At 39.0% G+C, this 20,084-nt stretch overlaps 2 protein-coding genes across 2 annotated transcripts; both read left to right on the forward strand.

Annotated features, from left to right (window-relative positions):
* Window positions 1-1,071: 1,071 nt before the first annotated feature.
* LOC149304015 (vomeronasal type-2 receptor 26-like) lies at window positions 1,072-2,002 on the forward strand. Its single transcript, XM_089480789.1, has one exon. The coding sequence runs from the start codon at window positions 1,074-1,076 to the stop codon at window positions 1,971-1,973; it is 900 nt and encodes a 299-aa protein (XP_089336915.1). The 5' UTR covers window positions 1,072-1,073; the 3' UTR covers window positions 1,974-2,002.
* A 2,033-nt stretch (window positions 2,003-4,035) lies between these two features.
* Window positions 4,036-16,936, forward strand: LOC149304016 (vomeronasal type-2 receptor 26-like). The gene is made up of 7 exons (XM_089480910.1): window positions 4,036-4,167; window positions 4,421-4,608; window positions 7,332-7,623; window positions 10,140-11,000; window positions 12,792-13,019; window positions 14,035-14,161; window positions 15,910-16,936. The coding sequence occupies exons 1-7, from the start codon at window positions 4,036-4,038 to the stop codon at window positions 16,809-16,811; spliced, it is 2,730 nt and encodes a 909-aa protein (XP_089337036.1). The 3' UTR covers window positions 16,812-16,936.
* The last annotated feature ends 3,148 nt before the right edge of the window (window positions 16,937-20,084 follow it).

Genomic DNA, 20,084 nt, shown 5'->3' on the forward strand with positions numbered 1-20,084 from the left:
ATGAACATTTTAGAAACTTGATTCTCTATTATAAATGTTTAAATTTGCTGAAAGATGGCTAATATGTAAATGCTCTCAGGTGATTACAAATAAGCTATGTAGGATCTTGTGAGTAACAATTACTACCATGACTGTTTGGTTAGACAGTGGGTTAAAGCCCAGTTTAGCCACTGATTTTTAAAGTGATAACTTGCTAATTATAGGATTATAAAGTATGTGGGTAGGGAAACAGGAGAAGTTAACCTCTGCCAATTATGTCCAGGTATGTTGTCAATGTAACAATAACATGAACCCAGACTGTTTTAGTTGCCTTGAATAAACTCCAGAAAGAAAGGGACAAGTAGATTCTGACCTTATTGGACTTTCTCAAAACCAGGGTATCTTTTCTGATACGGATGGCACAGTTCCAAGTTCCAGCACTAGAATTTCTAAATTATGTTGCAGCAATGTATATGTTCTTGGAATTTGGCTTCCATACATTACTGCCAGTTTGCTGGCCTTTTCTATGGCCACAGCATATTTGTGAAATGCCTTCCTCAGAGCACCTCATTTCATGTCTATGTTATGGATTTCAATTCCTCTTTATTCTCCCATCTTATTGCTTACAGTACTCTGTATTTTCCACACCTGATTTTATCATCAGTTTTACTGGATGAAGCTGGGGGGGGGGGATCCATCTCTCCCAGCTTTATCCACCATTCTCCATATATTTTGTGCCAAATGGTTGGTAGTTTACATTTTATTCTTAACTGTACTTGCAACTAATCTAAAAACATTTGTGAAAGATGAATTGGTAAATAAATGACCTCTTTCTTTGCCAGAAGATGAAGATAATACTTCTTAAACAATGGAGGTGAGGCTTCCTTCTTCACATTGGGAGCAGGACCTGTAATATTGTGGGAGTAAACATCTATGTCTCCTTTTGAAATACAATAACTTTAAAAGGATGAAGTTTGGTTTTCAAAACAACGTCCCGTTAGGCACAATACACAAGTCTACCCATAAGTAAGTCTTTTGACATATTGTACACTGGGTCTTTTCTCAGACATAAAGGTTCCTTTTGTTTTTCAGATATGGCTTACTGTTTTGAGTGCCCTGGACATCAGTATCCAAACAATAACAAGGATGGCTGTCTTCCAAAAGGAATCACCTTCTTGTCTTTTGGAGAGCCTTTAGGGATCATTTTGGCCACTTTCGCTCTCAGCTTTTCTTTCCTCACAGTCATAATTCTTGGCATCATCATAAAGTACAAGGACACTCCCATTGTCAAAGCCAACAACAAGAACCTCACCTATATTCTCCTGATCTCTCTCCTTATGTCCTTCCTTTGTACTTTGCTATTCATTGGTCAACCTGGAAAAATCACATGCCTCCTTCAACAAACTGCTTTTGCTGTGATTTTCTCAGTGGCACTTTCTTGCATTCTGACCAAAACTATCATAGTCATTCTCGCATTCAAAGCCACCAAACCAGGATCCAGGATGAGGAAATGGATGGGGAAAAGATTGGCATCTTCCATTGTCCTTTCTTGCTCCCTTATTCAAGCTGTTATTACTACTGTATGGCTGACAACCTCTCCTCTGTTCCCAGACTTTGACATGTACTCAGTGGCTGAAAAAATTCTACTCAAGTGTCATGAAGGCTCAGGTGGTATGTTTTACTCTGCCTTGGGTTTCATGGGGTTCCTGGCCATGGTCAGCTTAACGGTGGCCTTCTTTGCCAGGAAGTTACCAGACAGTTTTAATGAAGCCAAGTTTATTACCTTCAGCATGTTGGTCTTTTGCAGTGTTTGGCTGTGCTTCATCCCAACGTACCTGAGTTCTAAGGGGAAAAACATGTTGGCTGTGGAGATTTTCTCTATCTTGGCTTCCAGCTTTGGTTTACTGAGCTTTATCTTTTTACCAAAATGCTACATTATTTTGCTGAAGCCTGAGTTGAACAACAAGGAGCAGCTAATAAAAAGAAAGAACTAAAGTACTCACCTAGCTTTCAAATTAGTTTTTTTTAATGTGTCTTCAAGTTATTTCAAACTTATTAACCTTGAAAATTATCACTGTCACCGAAGAAATTGACCAGTGAGTCACTGGAATAATTGGCTTTTAACATGAACTTTAAAAAGGCCCTGCCTAGAACCCGCTAAGTGGTTTGCATGATTTTTCTTCTCTGTTCTGATATATTGCTGAAATAAAGTGCAATGGTAAATAATAATACAGAAGGGGGTGATAGATTTTTCTGTGGGGAACTGGCATGGGGACCTGATCTAGATTAGGGATCTCAAAACTGAAATGGGAACCCAATCCACATTCTAGAACTGGTCCCCATGATTACTATTTTCATAAAAAATAATAAGTAAACTCATTATTTCATGTAAATGTTAAATAACATGGATGGCAGAATAGAACCCTGAGGGACCCTACAGGTCAATGGCCGGGGGTTTGAACAGGAGTTCCCCAACATCACCTTCTGAATTCATCCCTCCAAGAAAGACTGGAACCAGTCCATCAGTGCCCCCAAGTCCATCCCACAGAGGCGGCTCAGAAGGATACTATGGTCGATAGTATCAGAAGCTGTTGAGATATCCTGCAGGACCAACAGGGATGAACTCCCGCTGTCCAGTTCCCTGCATAGGTCATCCACCAAGATGACCAAAGCTGTCTCCATCTTATATCCAGATCTGAAGTGGGACTGAAATGGATCTAGACAAGACAATCCATCTCATCCAGAACCCCCTGGATCTATTGTTTAATGCATGGGACTCACTGTGACAAATTGGTGGCAGCACTGGGATATGAAAAATCCAGTGACTGGAGCTATGCTTGAACACTTAAGAGTATGCTTGAACACTGGTGTGTGAGGGTTCTGAGTTCGAGTTACCAGAAACCTAGAGAATGTGTTGAACTTAAATGTATACAAGTTCAGTGGTTTAAAGGTAAATAGGTGTAAGTCAGTGAGGGTAATCTCTGAGGCAATGGTCAAGGGTACTGTGTAGGAGATTACCTGGAAACTAACTATGCTGGGGGGGAAAGTGTTACTGATGTAATTGTAGGGGACTGTGGAGAAAAAGTTAAAGAAATAGACTGAAAATGGGTAAAGACACTCTCTCTTTAAAAAGAACAGAGAAAGAGCACACTGAAATAAAATGTCTTTAAAAATGATTTCTAAGGTAAAAAATTGGTGTAAAGTAAGAAATCACTAATTTGCCATCAAGAACCAAGTGTTAGCTCAATAAACAACTGGGTAACAAACAGTTAAGATTATTTCCTAAGCTAAAAATTTTGAGTAATAGTAAGGAAATACTATAAAAATGCCTCCTAAGAAAGTCAAAGCTCCTTCAATATTAGAGGTGGTTGATGAAGAGGTGGTGGCTAGTGTGGTCACCTCATTATTTGAATCTCTTGAGAGTGTGGAGATTCAGAACATAAAAGAGAGAATTAAAATGGCCAGAACTGAAAAGGGAAATGAGAGGTTTTTAATAGAAAAAGAACTTGAAAAGGAAAGAATGAGGTTAAGAGAAGCTGAATTGAAAAAACAAAGAAAGAGATAGGGAATTTGAGAGAGGAATAATGGATCATCAGTTGAGATTGAGGCAAATGAGAGAGCCCATATCTCAAATACAAACTATTACTGAGATAAATAGGGTACCTCAAACTGACATTAAAAGATTCCCAAGATATTATAAAGGAGATAACCTTGGCTCCTTCTTCACAAATTATGAGAGAACCTGTGAAGAATTAAATATAAAAGATGAAGAAAGAATGAGTTTTGCAAATCTGTGGAGGATTATCAAAAATATATGCTGAAATGAGAGCAGAAGAGCCACAGGACTATACTTTGTTTAAAGAGATGGTAAAACGGAGATTTGGATTAACTCCAGAACACAGTTGAAGGGAATTTAGATGAATAAAGAGAAAAGTGGATGAAACATATGTTCAAGTAGGATATTGATTGGTCTACCTCTTGAAGTGTTGGATAGATGGCTCTAAATTGACTTAAAAATAGAATTATAAAATTTAATAGGTTTGGAGCAATTTTACAATGTCATCTCTCAAGAATATAAATGGTTGGTTACAAGATCAGAAGCCTCAGACAGTGCCTGAAGCAGCCAGGATGATGGACAATTTAGTTTTGATAAGAGAAGATGGCGGTAAAAAAATGTCAAAACTTGAGGTAAAATCTCAGTGGAATGACAAAAAGAATTATAAAAACTGGCAAGCTTCAAAGGATAACTTGATGGTGGAATAAATTTTAAGCCTTGGCAACAGGAACGAACACATGAGACTGAGAGAAAAGGTTTTGGGTTGAGAGATTGTGATTCTGAGGCGAATAAGAAAAGTAACTGGTCTAAAGAAGGTTACCCAGAACTAAGTCATAAAACTGTCATAGTTGAGGACATTTCAGATATAATTGTCCCAAATTATAGAATAAAGAGATAAAGTCAGAATCAAAAGCAGTTTATTCTGTGGAAAAACTGTCACAACAAGAGAGAAACTTCACCCATAGCCAGAAGCTTGAAGCCCTGGTTGGCATGGAAATGAAAGACAGTGGCAAAAAGCCAGAGAATCGAATGAAACAGTTACCTCAACAGAGCATGGTTGATATAAGAAGGAAGTAAGAACAGACAGAGAAGTTGAAGAGGTTAATTCAAGAGAAAGACCTTCTAAATAGAGTGATAAGCTTTTAGAAAATGTACAAAAGCTACATGATTCCATGAAGAAGTTCAATGACTTAAAAGAGAACCTGGATAGTTTTAAGGAGAGGATTAAAAAACAGGATGCTTCAAAAGCAAAAATTAAACTAAAAATTAAACAAAAAGATGAAGTTATTGGGACATTTGAAGAAAAAGTAAATGAACTGGAGTCAGAAAACTAGTCTTTACAAGGACTTATGGAAGGGAAGACGGAGAAAATTCTTACTCTGAAAGAAAGTTAAGATAAACCACATGGCGTCCCTTTTTGCTGTGCATGGCAGGCACCATGAGTGCGCCACTGGTGCTCTGTCACATGTTGATGATGCTAGCACGGCACCTTGACGTGAGGACACTGTGCTGTGCTTGCATCATCATGGCAGCCCCCATGTGGCTGGGAGGCCGCCATGATGGTGCCACCACCGTGCACTAGAGCTTGGGACTATATGGTTGCTCCACAATCCCGAGCCCGAAAATTGGCCCCAGACAACCGCAAACCGGCAGTCTACCGGGCCAAAGTATAACTAAGAGAAACAAAGTGAAACAATAACAAGTGAAGGTACCAAATGAACAAGTGAAACATTGTTAAACTGTTTTTCAAATAAAGTTTTATTGTTAACTTCTTGGAAGCTTGTCTGGGTCTGAAATAAGTAACCACGCTACTAGATAACATCTGAAAGTGAAGTTTTAAAAAAAGAAAGATAAGTAGTTTTGGGGGCTCATGTCACCTAAATTGGTGGCAGCGATGGGATAACGAAGCTCATGGGGCTACAACCATAGGAAAATAGTTTGGTGAGTGGGACTCACCTCCACACCATCTTGGGAGAGTTTTAGTCCAGATGGCAGGGTATGTATGCATTCATTAAAACTATTTGTAAGAAAAAGGGAATTAATAAATTAATTAACAAAAAAAAAAACCTTTAAGCTTAACATGTTGTGTTAAAGGCTCCCATGTTATCTCAACCTCGAGATAAACAGTAGCTTTTTCAGGGTGAAATCTTTAGGAGACATTCAGTCAATATTGTGATGGGATGTTGCCCTGTGCTGTGGTGGTAAATGGCAAATGTCCCACTGTCTTGGAGCAAAATGGCTATCATGGTGGACATGAGTCTCAGATTTATTTGTTCATGGTGTTCTAGGCATCGGAAGCTGTATCAATGAGTTGCAACTAACATTCCATGGAAAAAGTATCTAATTGGCAACCAACATCATCTGCATAGAATGATATACAGTTGGCCCGCCATATCCATGGATCCTACATCCATGGATCTAACCATCTATGGCTTGAAAATATTCCCCAAAAAGTATTCCCAAAAGCAAACCTTGATTTTGCGATTTTATATAAAAGCCTTCATTTTACTATGCCATTGTATATAGTGGTGCATGAGCCTTCACAGATTTTGTAATCCATGGGAGTAGAGGCCCTGGAACCAAACTCCAGCAGATATCAAGGAAAGAAAGGAGTATTTATTTATTTATTTATTTATTTATTTATTTAATGTGCCACCTTTCTCCCAAATTGGACCCAAGGCAGCTCACAACAGTTATTTTATAAACAATACAACTTTACAAACAGAACCTAAAACATCACATCAATACAATAGTTAAAAATAAATTGTAAAAGCAAGATTTGCTTTTGGGAATATTTGGAGAGGGGGATATTTTGCAAAATAAACCCTACCCTAAGTAGGATTGATATTCAAAACCTTCTTGAAAAGAAAAAAATTGCCCATCAAGAAAAGGAGTATAGAATAGAATAGAACATAATAGGAAGGAAGGAAGGAAGGAAGGAAGGAAGGAAGGAAGGAAGGAAGGAAGGAAGGAAGGAAGGAAGGGTGAATAGATAGAAAAAAGAGTGAAAGCATCTCCTCCCAGAACTTGTTGTCTCACTGATGGAAAAGACATTTTCTGAGATGTGATAAACATGTTTTCTTTCCTTCTCTTACATCTCAACAATCCAGAGTAGCTTATTTTCTCACCTTTATCCAGGGAAATATAGTTATTTTTACTCCTGTTCCACCACTCCCCAGAGAGTTCTAGTGGCAACATATGCAACTGTGAAGCCATACTTATATTAATACCCTCCATGCCATGCATCACTTGGGCTACAGATGTAGACCTTGATCTGTCAGTCCACATGCTTCTGCTTCAACTGTTACCTTTCTGGTTTTGATTCTTCTGGAAAAGAAACCAGTGAAACCAGGTTTTGCTAGACAGAGGGACTAGATTGACGATGTGGAAAGCATTTACTTACCTAAATTTAAGACTCTCTTGGAAAATCACAGGGTTTATGGTCTTGGTATCAGTGTTGCTCTCCCTAGTGCTCAGCAAGAATCCACGCATACAATGTTCTATCAGAGAACCTGTTGCAATACATCATCAATATTATCAGTCAGGGGATGTCTTCATCGCTGCGATTATGTTTCAGGTGTACATATTTTCAAATACAATAACGTTTGAAATCCATCCATCTCAAGAACTTTCTGATTTTCCCCTGTAAGTTGCTGAGTTTTTCATTGTAATATACATTTGTATTGAAATCGTTTTTCAGTGAAATGAACTAGAACAAATGCTCTGATCTGAAGCATAGAAACACTTACATAGCATGGTAAATAAACATTTATATTGTAAATATTGCTCCTTACAGGGTGATGACACAACTCTATCAGCACATTGTGTCCTTGGTGTTTGCTGTAAAGGAGACCAATGAAAACCAACAACTCTTACCTAATATTACCCTGGGTTTCCACATCTATAACAACCAGTTCAGTGAAAGTGGGACCTATCTTGCTGTAAATGAACTTTTGTCTGGAAGGCACAAAGTCACTGCCAATTACAAATGTGATGCTGAGAACCTTCCTGTAGCAGTCATTGCCGGACCTAACACTGACTTTTGTCTTTCCATGGGGACCATCCTACCTGTATACAAGATGTCACAAGTAAGTTGTGCTTGACAATGCATGAAGGGATAAATAAGCATTTAGCTGTAAAGTTGTAGGTTCACAAAGGGGGATTTTTTGTTACTTAAATAAAACATCCTTGAATGTCCAGGTTTGATCTAGCACATGTCACAGACATGTTACATTGGTGCATAAAGGAAGTTACTTTTACACTTCTCTTCAAATTTCAGAAATCCCACATGTAACAAACGGCTAATTCCTTTCCACCTTTCTACATGAATAGCTTTAGATGTAAGTGCTCTTCTAGATCTCTCTCCTTCTTGGCAACTGTTGCAAATTTAACTGTAATCAGAGGTAAAAGGTGTAACAGGTGCATTGTTTTAGTGGTCTTGGTTGTGGTTCAACAGTATACATTGACTGGGTCCTTCAAACAATTATGTACGACTTTGCCAACATATATTGGTGTTTGGATGTATGAGAACAAGTGAATTACCAATGAGTAAGGTCCTTATCTATTAACCTTTTTTTAAAGTATAGTTATGTAAATTTCCTGTTAACATTCTACCTTTTGTTAGTTTAAAGTATTACCCTTCACAGAAATCAAAAAATATAACATCTTAACTTTACTATTGGGATTGTCTGATAGAGGAACAGCATCTTCAGAAGTACATTTATTTATATTAGGGCTATTCTTCCTAAAAAGGAATTTTGCATCCCCTCCAAATTTTCTAAATCCTTTTTCCCTTCCTTGTTCGCTTGTAATTTTTCTTTAAAAGATCAGAGTTCTTCTTTGTGATGTTAATACCTAGATATTTCACATTGTTTCCTAATTTAAATTCTATTATTTCTTCTAGATGTGTTTTTCTTCTATAGGCATGTTTTTGTTAATATTATTGTTTTTTTCTTTATCAACCTTGGAACCTGATATTGTTGCAAATTTTTAAAGTAGTTTTAATAAGTGTCACTTGCTATTTGATGTTCTTTTGTTGTCTGTTTTATTGAATCATTTCCTGCCTCGGAGGTAGAGAAGAACTGCTGGCCCTCATCCCCTTCCCCACCACTATTCCCTTCTCCTTTTGTGTCGTGTCTTTTTAGATTGTAAGCTTGAGGGCAGGGAACTGTCCAATTAAAAAGACTGTATGTACAGCACTGTGTAAACCTTTATTTATAAAGGATAATAATAATAATAATAATAATAATAATAATAATGTGTTTTATGCTATCATGAGGATTCTCTAAAGTAATCACCAGGTCATCTGCAAATGCTCTACTCATTGATGGGATTTGGAATCCAACTACATCTGGAGAGCCAGATGTTCTTCACCCTAATATGAAGTCAATTTTCTAGTGTATTTTGACAAATGTAGCATTACATTTTTCTTTTACATTAAAAGGAATAAAAACAATATCCCATCATTCTAATATAGTAGCCCTTGGTATCTGTTGGGGTTTGGTTCAAAAATCCAAAATCCATGGATATTCCAGTCCCATTAAAAACAGTAAGATGGTGTCATTTATATAAAATGACAAAATCAAGGCATGCTATTTGGATTTTATATTTATCTGTTATCAGCTTTGCCTGATATGCCAGCTGTGACCCTTCCTGGAGCTGGGTGACCTAGAAACCGTAGTACATGCGCTGATAACCTGTCGACTTGACTTCTACAATGTGCTTTACATGGGGCAACCCTTGTGCCAGGTTGGTCGTGGGCACATCTAGAGCTGGCCATATAAGACCTGTTTTGAAATCTCTTCATTGGCTGTCAATTAGTTTCTGGGCACAGTACAAGGTGTTGGTTATTACCTTTAAAGCCCTACATGGCCTGGGATCCAGGCTACTTCTGGGAGCACCTTCCTCCATATAATCCACCCTGCACACTTAGGTCCTCTGGGAAGAATCTGTTGCAGCCTATGAATACCAGACTGGCTGCAGTAGCCCAGAGGACCTTTTCATCTACTACTCCTAGGCTGTGCAACGACCTACCAGATGAGATCTGTCATATTACCGCTCTCAAAGCCTTTAAAAAGGCCATTAAGACAGACATCTTCTGGCCAGATTAGCCGTACCAGACTTGCCTCCCCCTCACCAACATCAATGGCTGCGTCCCCCCCCCCCCCCAGAAGAAGGTATTGGTCTCACCTCAAATCTACCTTTAAATTGTTTTTTTTCTTTTGGATAATTCGTATTGATTTTAATTTATGTTGTTTGATTTCCATTTCATTGCTTTTTGACTATTGTTTTATGATTGGGGAGGGTTGGGAAATGGGACTGTTTGAAATTGTAAATTTTACTCTTATGAGATTTTACTGTTATATTGTGTTGTAATCCGCTTTGATTTCCACGGGAAAAGGTGGAATATAAATAAATTATATTATTATTATTATTATTATTATATTTTCAAACCATGGACCTTTGCATCCACAGATCAAAAAATCCATGGATCTGAAGGGCTGATGGAGCAGTATTTGATTAGCAGTTCTTGATTGAAGTTTCATTGGTTTCAGGTTTGATATCACTTCAGTTCCTCTCTGTTTCCTGTTTTTTTCCTAATTAGCTCATCTTTGGATCTTCCCCTGTGGCAAAATATCATGACCAAGGTCTTTTCTTCCACCGTATGTTCCCAGATAGAGCTTATCAGTATGAGGGAATTCTCCAGTTACTCTTGCATTTCAGCTGGATATGGATTGGGGTGCTTTCTCTGAATGATGACAATGGACAGAGATTTGTACAAAATGTTCTTCCCATATTTGCCCAGAAAGGCATTTGTTTTCATTTCATAGCAAGATTTCCTAACCTTACATTTTCTAGTGAATTCAGCGAATTGATAAAGGAAAGTAGTGAAACAATCCAGGTGGTTATGGGAAGTACTGCCAATGTGTTAGTTATACATGGTGAAATTCAGGCTATTCAGGCAATAAGGATGATGCAAAGCACTGCAGAAGGAGGGGATGAACCATTGCAAATCACCACAAAAGTGTGGATTATGACAGCCCAGATGGAGTTCACATCATTTTCCTTACAAAGAAACTGGGGGATAGATTTCCTTCATGGGGCTGTATCCTTTGCAGTTCATTCAAAGGAACTTTTAGGATTCAAAAAATTTCTTCAGACAAGAAACCCGGTCATAGAAAAAGAAGACAAGTTTCTGAGGGCTTTCTGGGAAGATGCATTTAACTGTATTTTGCCTGATCCTTCATTAGACATGAAACATGGAATATTCTGCACTGGGAAAGAAAAGCTAGAGAGTCTTCCTGTGTCTGTTTTTGAAATGAAAGTAACTGGGCATAGTTATTCCATCTACAATGCTGTCTATGCTGTGGCGCATGCTTTGCAGACCATGTACTCATCCAAATTGATACACAGAGCAATGGTGGATGGTGCAAGAGCGGAACGTTGGAATATACACCCATGGCAGGTAATCTGAATAATGCAGAAGTGTTTGCTGTACGTAGAGTTACAACAAGTGAACTTTTACTATCTCAAGAGGTGTCTAGGGCTGCCTCTGCACTGCAGACACAAACCAGTTTGACACCACTTTAATTGTAAGGGCTCAGTTGTCTTGCATCCTGGTATTTGTAGATTGGTGAGGCACCAGAGGTCTCTCACAGAGAAGATTAAATATCTTCCTAAACGAAACATCCCAGAATTCCACATTATTCCAACCATGGCTGTTAAAGCAGCATTCATGCTTCAGTGCAGATTCAGCCTATGTCAAAACTGGAATATGGGCTTCTAACTGACTGCTATTTCTTCCACTTTTCAACTGTCTGAGAGTCTTCTGCTAGTACTGGAGTCAAAGAGGTTTTACTCTTTTGATCATTAATGGTAGTGGTGATGGTTGTCTTCTGTGCGTATTTAGATTGTCCTCTTTTGATGAATGTACAACTATTTATTCAATCATTCAACCTTTATTAGGCATGTACACTGTACAACTATTTAAGAGTACTATGGGAGATAGAACTGAACAATTTTAAAGCATCCATATTAAACATTGGACTGCCATGACATTACATCATCGGGAAACCAGGAAAGTGACCATTAAACATTGGAACTGAGTTGCATCAGGACTGGTGTGTAATAGGAGAAAAAGTACAATGGCACTATTGCAAACAGGACACTTGGTGGTCATTGGGACACCAGTTAGAAAGTGCTGATATACACTGGTAAAGCCTGACATACATCAGGACACTGGCTTAAGGCTACTGACATTCATAAGTAGACCCCAATGCCCATTAAGATACTCTGACCAGTTTCGTACTACATGTCTTCACATTTCATTAACAGGGTTTCTTAGGACTTTATGACATGAGCCTAAAAAAGCAGAATTTTAACAAGACAAAGGCATTTTTGTTTTGTACTTATCACACAAGCTGTGTCTGACTTGCTGCTGCCTTGCATTCCATTCATTACTGTATTGCACCTTTTGATTAATGGGCAAAGCCCATCAACAGGGTTCCAACCTTGGTGCTTTTGTATTTCTGCCTTTATGCAGTAGGTCCTTTCCACTGCAGTTGTGCTTTTTGGGAAGTTACATGGTGTGAGCAGATGTGATTCTGCTCCTTCCTTGCTCACCCCCTGCATGCCATAGTGATCACGGCCACCAATACCTTCTCAAAGCTGGCAGCTCTGTGTATATTCACAAAGCAGCCAGCTTCAGGGAGGTGTAGGCTGCTGAGATTGCTTGTCCCTCCGATTCCTCCAAAACCATGGTGTTTCTGTTTAAATGCATATGCAGCAGCTCCGCACTTCAGGAGTGAAAGGGGAGAAAGCAATCCCACCTACCAACGTCTTCCTGAAGCCAGCTAGCTGCTCTATGCACATTCAACCAGCAGACAGGTCTTTGGGGGACAATGAATAGTTGTGACAACTGCTTGTTCTCGCCTAAATTCCTACCAAAAGTCAAGAGTTGGCAGTGCAGAAAACAGATCATGCAACCATGGATCGCCAAAGTCCTATTATGGGAGAAAGGGTGATAAGAAATTAGACCAAACTGTTATGCCTCCATTCTTAAACTAGTGAGATTCTGACAGGAAAGCAGGCTGGTCTGATAATGTCCTTAGTTTCTCTGCTTCATAACTAAGTTATAAGTATAGGTGTGTACCTTAAACTGTGATGGGAAATCACATCCATTCAAAATCAGTGTGAAACATTATCACTTTGAGACATCTCTCTATGCATCTCTCCATCAATTCCTATCCTCATTTAGCTCCACCAATTTCTGAGAAGCGTTTCATTTAACAATAGCGTTGGGGAAGAAGTTTCCTTTGACCAAAATGGGGAATTACTCTCAGGATTTGATATTCTCAACTGGGTCACATTCCCCAATCAGTCCTTTGTTAGAAGAAAAGTTGGTAAAGTGGACCCTCAGGCTCCTATGGACAAGAAGTTCACCATTCAAGAGGATGCCATTGTGTGGCCCAACTTCTTCAATCAGGTAAATTTACTTTCCTACTGAATCCTGGTATTTCTCCTGCATTCAAGGCTATTCTTCCGATATTGGAACAGGTGTCTCTCCAGGTCAGTTTAGATGTGAGGGGGGCAAATGACACCGCCTCACACCTCCTATTTTAATATATTTAAATACTATATTTAATTTAAATACTATAGGCAGTTGAATCCACATCAATCATATCTTGTATATATGCATTGGCCTAAATCAGGGTGGGAACTATATGGCCCTCTAGATGTTTCTAGAGTCCAGCTCTCAAGAGTTTCTTCTTCACTATAGCTAATGATGAAAGATGAAAGAAGCTACTTTGGCTCCTGTTCTGGAAGAAAGTCAGGGTGGGAATACAAAACTAATAATAATAATAAAATAAAATAATTTCACTCCAGGAACATCTGAAAGGTTTCATTATTCCAATTCCTTCCCCCCCCCCAAAAAAAAAAAAGTTCATTCCCATTGAATCAAATCAATCTACATGATATTACTTTACCAATCAGCAATTGATTCTATAAATCTACTATGTCTGAGACTCGCTTGAAATTAATGTGGCTGATTATCTACAACTAACGTCAGTTCTGAAAATGAAATTCTTTGACATGGGAGAGAAGAAATGTCAAAAGCCCGTTATAGTTGCAATAAATTCGAAGTATTTTTAAAAAAAATTATAGCAGCTGAATAGAGAATCTTATCCAAGAGATGACTGTACAATATATGGAAAGTCACCCTCCTCCAGGTTCACTGTTCTGCTTGTTTCTTAACCTCTCCCACATGATTTATCCCTTCTTAGTTTCTCTTTACAGACACTGGCCACTTGTTGATAGGCCAAATGTCTCACTCTAGTCTAGATCAATTGGTGGCTATTGGAAAAATGTGATGTATGAAAATAAGACTTTTAGCCCATTCTCAAATGAAGCAATATCTTTAAGTGTGTATTTCTTTAGATACTAAAATTCTGATTTCTAGAAGACCCCTCCTCACCCTCTCTCTTTCTTTTAATGGACAGGCACTACCCCTCTCTCAATGCAATGACAAATGTCGGTTGGGCTTTAGGAAAACAAAGAAGGAAGGGGAGCCATTTTGCTGCTACAATTGCATTCCATGCCCAGAGGGGAAGATTTCAAACCAGACAGGTAGGAAAGTTGCTACTCTGTATTTATTAGCTGTATCAGCCATGATATGAACATCTCAGGAACTTGATTCTCTAATATTATCCATGTTTCAATTTGTTGAAAAATGGCTAATATGAAAATGCTCTCAAGTGATTACAAGTAAGATAGAATAACATGTATTTACAAGTAGGATCCCTTGTGGTGCAGTGGTTAAATGCCTGTACTGCAGCTACTCACTCACACACTGCAAGGTTGTGAGTTCAATGGCAGTCAAGGGTTCAAGCTCAACTCAGGCTTGCATCCTTCCAAAGTCAATAAAATGAGTACCCAGCTTGTTGGGGAGAATTAGTTTACAAATTGTAAACCACTTAGGGAGGTCAAGAGGATGCCCAACTTCTTCAATCAGGTAAATTTACTTTCCTACTGAATCCTGGTATTTCTCCTGCATTCAAGGCTATTCTTCAGATATTGAAACAGGTGTCTCTCCAGGTCAGATTAGATCAGCAGTACAGAAGTGTACTTGCTATTGCTATTGCTAAGCTGTGCCAGATCTTGTGAATAACAAGTACCATGGTTTTGTGGTTTTTAGGGAGTTAAACTGCATCTTAGCCAAAGATTATTAAGTTCTGTCTCACTAGATATTTTATTAAAAGGTACAAGGGGAAGAAAAAAGGAGAAATTAATCTCTGACAGTTATGTCCAGGTACGTTCTAAATGCACCAATAACGTGAACTCAGACTGTTTTGGTTGCCTTGCAGAATCACCTCCAGAAAGAAAGGGGCAGGAAGACTGTGACTTTATTGTTCTTTCTCATAGTCAGGGTCTCTTTCTGGCAAGGTTGGCAGAATCCCAAGTTGTAGCAGTGTGTAAGTGCTTTGACTTCTGCATTGGCTAGCAGTCTCTTTGTAGAACCACTTCAATGAGCTGGTTTTAACCTTTGAATTTCTAAAGGATTTTGCAACAGCCTATATGTTGTTGGAGTTCAACTCCCAGACATCATTGCCAGTTTGCTGGCCTTGTCTGTGGTCACAACTTATTTATGGCATGCCTTCCATAGAGCAACTCATTCCATGTCTACATTATGGCATTTCAATTAACTATTCTTCTCCCATCTTATTGCATACAGTACCCTGTGTTTTCTCCCACCGTACCACAATTTTATCTTTAGTTTCACTGAGGTTTTATAATTTTATCTCCCAGCCCCTGGTTTTATGTTCTATAGGTTTAGCTTCTGCCAAATGATTGGGATTTTACATTTTATTCTTGACTGTACTTGTAACTAACCTAAAAATAAGTAAGTAAATGACCTTTTCCCTTGCAAAATAAGGAAGAGAACACATCTTAACCAACAAGGATGAGTCTTCCTTCTACACATTTGGATCAGGACCTATATTACTCTGGGAGTAAACAGCCATGTTCCCTTGTGAAAATATAGTAATTTTAAAAGGGTGCAAGTTTGGTTTTCAAGGAAACTTTGACTTATGCACAATGTATATGTCTTCCCATAAACAAATCTACTGATGATCTACACTGTAAACATAATGCAGTTTGACACCACTTTAAGTGCTATGGTTCCATTCTACAGGATCCTGGTATTTGTAGTTCTACAAAGTCTTCTGACAAATAGGACTAGTGCCTCATGATACTGCAAATTCCAGGATCCTGTAGGATGGAGCCATGGTATTTAATGGTTTGTCAAACAGCACTATTTCTACTGTTTAGAAACACTCAGACTTTTCCCAGATAGAAAGATTTCTTTTGTTTTTCAGACATGGATGACTGTTTTGAGTGCCCTGGACATCAATATCAAAATGAGGAAAAGGATGAATGTCTCCCAAAAGGAATCACCTTCTTGTCTTTTGGAGAGCCTTTAGGGATCATTTTGGCCACTTTTGCTCTCAGCTTTTCTTTCCTCACAGTCATAATTCTTGGGATCTTCATAAAGTACAAGGATACTCCCATTGTCAAAGCCAACAACAAGAAACTCACCTACATTCTCCTGATCTCCCTCCTTATGTCCTTCCTTTGCGCTTTGCTATTCATTGGCCAGCCTGGAAAAATCACATGCCTCCTTCAACAAACTGCTTTTGGCATGATCTTCTCAGTGGCTCTTTCTTGCATATTGGCCAAAACCATCACAGTCATTCTCGCATTCACAGCCACCAAACCAGGATCCAGGATAAGGAAATGGACGGGGAAAAGACTGGCATCTTCTATTGTTCTTTCTTGCTCCCTTATTCAAGCCACAATTAGTACTATATGGCTGACAACCTCTCCTCCGTTCCCAGACTTTGACATGTACTCAGTGGCTGAAAAAATACTACTCAAGTGTCATGAAGGCTCAAGTGCTATGTTTTACTCTGCCTTGGGTTTCATGGGTTTCCTAGCCGTGATCAGTTTAACGGTGGCCTTCTTTGCCAGGAAGTTACCGGACAGTTTCAATGAAGCCAAGTTTATTACTTTCAGCATGTTGGTCTTTTGCAGTGTTTGGCTGTGCTTCATCCCAACATACCTGAGTACTAAGGGGAAAAGCATGCTAGCTGTGGAGATGTTCTCTATCTTGGCTTCCAGTTTTGGCTTACTCATCTGTATCTTTTCACCCAAATGCTACATTATTTTGATCAAACCTGAGTTGAACAACAAGGAGCAGCTGATAAAAAGAAGGAACTAATAGACTCACCTAGCTTTCAAATGTAATGGGAAAGTAGCCCCAACCTATAATCCACTAACCGGTTTGCATGATTCCTCTCTCTGTGCTGATATTTTCCTGAAATAAAGTGCAATAGCAAAGAATAATCTGAAGGGGATTTTATTTTATTTTATTTTATTTTGTGGGAAACTGGCATAGGGACCTAGTCTAGATCAGGGACATTGGAAATGAAATGGGAACCCAAACCCCATTCTAGATCTCTATCATGACTGTATTTATTAAAAATAATAAGTAAACCCAGACAGTTGAAATAAATAATTTTAAAAAACCTATATATTTTGGCCCAGGTCTCAATTCAAGGTTGAATTATCTGAATGAACACTGGTGTCTTGGGGGTCCCATATTAGTGGGAGAGTAAATTCTTTCCTGGTTTTAGACTGAAATTTAACCAAGGTGTTCATCTCTTTAAAGGAAGGATTCATCACCTTGCCTAACTCCTTTGGGATTCAGAATAAAATTCAGAGTGGACATTCCTGAGTGGCATAGTAGTCAATGTCAAGCACTGGTCGGGCCAGTCATGATGATGACTTTCACCACATCGTATACTATATTGCAATATACTGTGGACCAAAATTAACTGGGTAAAGGTCAGTCAGCCTGTGAAAGAAGAAAGGAGTCTCCGTATTGTTACATGGCTTATTTTAAGGCTGAAAGTTAAATAACCTGAGATCACTTATAGTGTAGTGGTTTGAAGATTGGATTAGCACTCTGGGGAACCGGGGTTCAAATACTCCCTGAACCATGAAATGTGCTGGATGACTCTGGTCAAAGAACACTTTCTCAGCCTCATAGAAGATAATGGGAAAGCTCCTGTGAGCAAATCCTGCCCAGAAAAACCCTTGAGAGGTTTTCCTTAGGATCATCATAAGTCATAAAAAAGACCTGAAGATGAACAACAACAACAACAAAGATTTCTAAACAGCAGGGTCTTGATACAATAAATAGTTAGTAGTAGTAGTAGTAGTAGTAGTAGTAGTAACATGGAATATGGGCCAGTTTTTCTTCGATACTTGCTCACTGAGGATGATGGTAACGATGATAGTGATGAAGGAGCATATCAATTACTTTCAATATATATAATATGGTTGACATGCATTGCCTTCTACCAATAGCTCCCAAACCTTGATCCTCCAGGAATTTGGGACTTCAGTTGCTGGTCCTGACTGTTGTCCATCTGTGTGGAGCTTCTGGAAGTTGAAGTCCAAAACACCTGGAAGACCAAAGTATGGGACCCATTGTCTTACATGTTCATACACATTATTATGATCAATGTAAATGATATATTGAGCCTGGGATACAAAATGTATTGAGCGTTTGGTTGACTGGTCTGGCCTACATATACTTGCATCAACTGTTATGAGCCAAACCTTAGTCGTGCTGGATCTTATTATAATGGGTAACTGGGGAGGCCCTATTGTGTGTCCCACCACACTTTGAGGATAGGTTGGTGCGTACATATGACCAACAGTCATCAAATTCCCAAGGTGGATGCTTTTGAAAGTTTGTGTCATATGAAAGCAAGTAGACCTGAGGTCTAGGTCCAAAACACACTGCAGACAAAATCTAATTTGAGACTGCTTTAACTGGCCTGACTCTTTGCAAGGGAATCCTGGGAATTGTAGTTTATTGTGGCACCACAGAAAGCTAGATGTATAACTCATAGTGGGCACCAGTTTACCTCTTAGCCCTCATGTATTCCACTTATCAGTGGACTCAGTGCCCTCTGAACGGTTTACTTTCTCTAAGCTCACTGCCCCCAACAAGCTGGGTACTCATTTTACCAACCTATGAAATGATAGACGGCCAAGTCAATCTTGGAACCCCTCGGATTGAACTACAACCTTGTGGCTGCAATATCAGCATTCAACCATTTTACCACTAGTTGGAAACAGGACTAGGACAGTAAACCATGATCTGAACCTGAATCAACAATGTGATGGAGCAGCTAAAAAAGCCAATGGGATTCTAGGCTGCATTAATAGAAGTATAGTGTCTAGCTCGAGAGAAGTAATATTACCATTCTATTCTTCTTTAGTCTGGCCTCATCTGGAATACTGAGTCCAGTTCTGGGCTCCACAATTCAAAAAGGTTGTTGAGACAAGCTGGAGCGTGTCAAGAAACGGGCAACCAAAATGGTGAAAGACTAAAAACCATGCTATGTGGGGAGGAGCTTACGGATCTGGGTATGTTTAGCCCAGAGAAAGGAAGGTTAACAGGTAATATCACAAGTCCTGTTGAAATATTTGACAGCATGTCATATTGAGGATGGAGCAAGCTTGTTTTCTGCTGCTCCAGAGACAAGAACGTGGAGCAAAGGATGCAAACTATAAGAAAAGAGATCGCCGATAACCGAAATGTTAGAAAGAACTTCCTGACAGCAAGAGCTGTTGGACAGTGGAATATGCTTCCTTGGAGAGTGGTGGAGTCTCCTTAAATAGAGGTTGGATGGGCATCTGTTGGAGGTGTTTTGATTGTGTATTCCTGCATGTCAGGAGGTTGGACAGGATGGGCTTTGAGGTATCTTTCAATTCTATGATTCTATAAAGCCTGACTCCAGTCTCAAGTTTTCATTGGAGAAACATTTTGAAGCTTGAAAAGCTGATCTTAAAAATTTGGATCGCACAAGATCTAATGGTGCAGAACTGGAGATGGGGATCCAGCTGGGATCCATAAACCAGTTGTGCTGCTGATTTGGCTTCTACTAAGGTTTTCCCTGTCAAACGGCTACACCATGTTGGCTCAAGAAAGGATTTGTAGCAAACTTTTGATGAATATTTGGGGAGGGGAAATATGTTGTAAAATAAACTCTTCACTACAGTAGCATTGAATATTCCAAACCTACTTCAAAAGAAAAGTTTTTGCCTGTCAACAAAAGAAGTATTGAATTTAACAGAATAGAAAAGAAAGGAAAGGAAATTGAACAGATAGAAACAAGAGTGAGAGTCCCCTTTCCCAGAACTTCTTCTCTCACTGATGGAGCAAACATTTGCTGAGATGTGATAAACATGTTTCCTTCCTTCTCTTACATCTCAACAATCCAGATTAGGTAATTTTCTCACCTGCATTTATCCAGGGAAATATAGTTATTTTTACTCCTGTTCCCCCGCTCCCCAGAGAGTTCAAGTGGCAACATATGCAACTGTGAAGCCATAACTATTAATACCCTCCATGGCATGCATCACTTGGGCTACAGATGCAGACTTTGATCTGTCAGTCCACTTGTGCTTCTTCAAC

Source organism: Sceloporus occidentalis, unplaced genomic scaffold (genome assembly GCF_023333645.1).
Source record: "Sceloporus occidentalis isolate IW3139 unplaced genomic scaffold, rSceOcc1.0.p SCAF_14, whole genome shotgun sequence".
NCBI lineage: Eukaryota > Metazoa > Chordata > Lepidosauria > Squamata > Phrynosomatidae > Sceloporus > Sceloporus occidentalis.

What these genes read in the sequence shown, in the direction of transcription:
- LOC149304016 (XM_089480910.1), top strand. Translation starts at nt 4,036, where the DNA reads ATGTCATCTCTCAAGAATATAAATGGTTGGTTACAAGATCAGAAGCCT. An exon ending in CTGTATACAAGATGTCACAA is followed by an intron (nt 7,624 to 10,139) that starts GTAAGTTGTGCT and finishes TTTCCTAATTAG; the next exon opens with CTCATCTTTGGATCTTCCCC. An exon ending in GGCCCAACTTCTTCAATCAG is followed by an intron (nt 13,020 to 14,034) that starts GTAAATTTACTT and finishes TTTAATGGACAG; the next exon opens with GCACTACCCCTCTCTCAATG.
- LOC149304015 (XM_089480789.1), top strand. Translation starts at nt 1,074, where the DNA reads ATGGCTTACTGTTTTGAGTGCCCTGGACATCAGTATCCAAACAATAAC.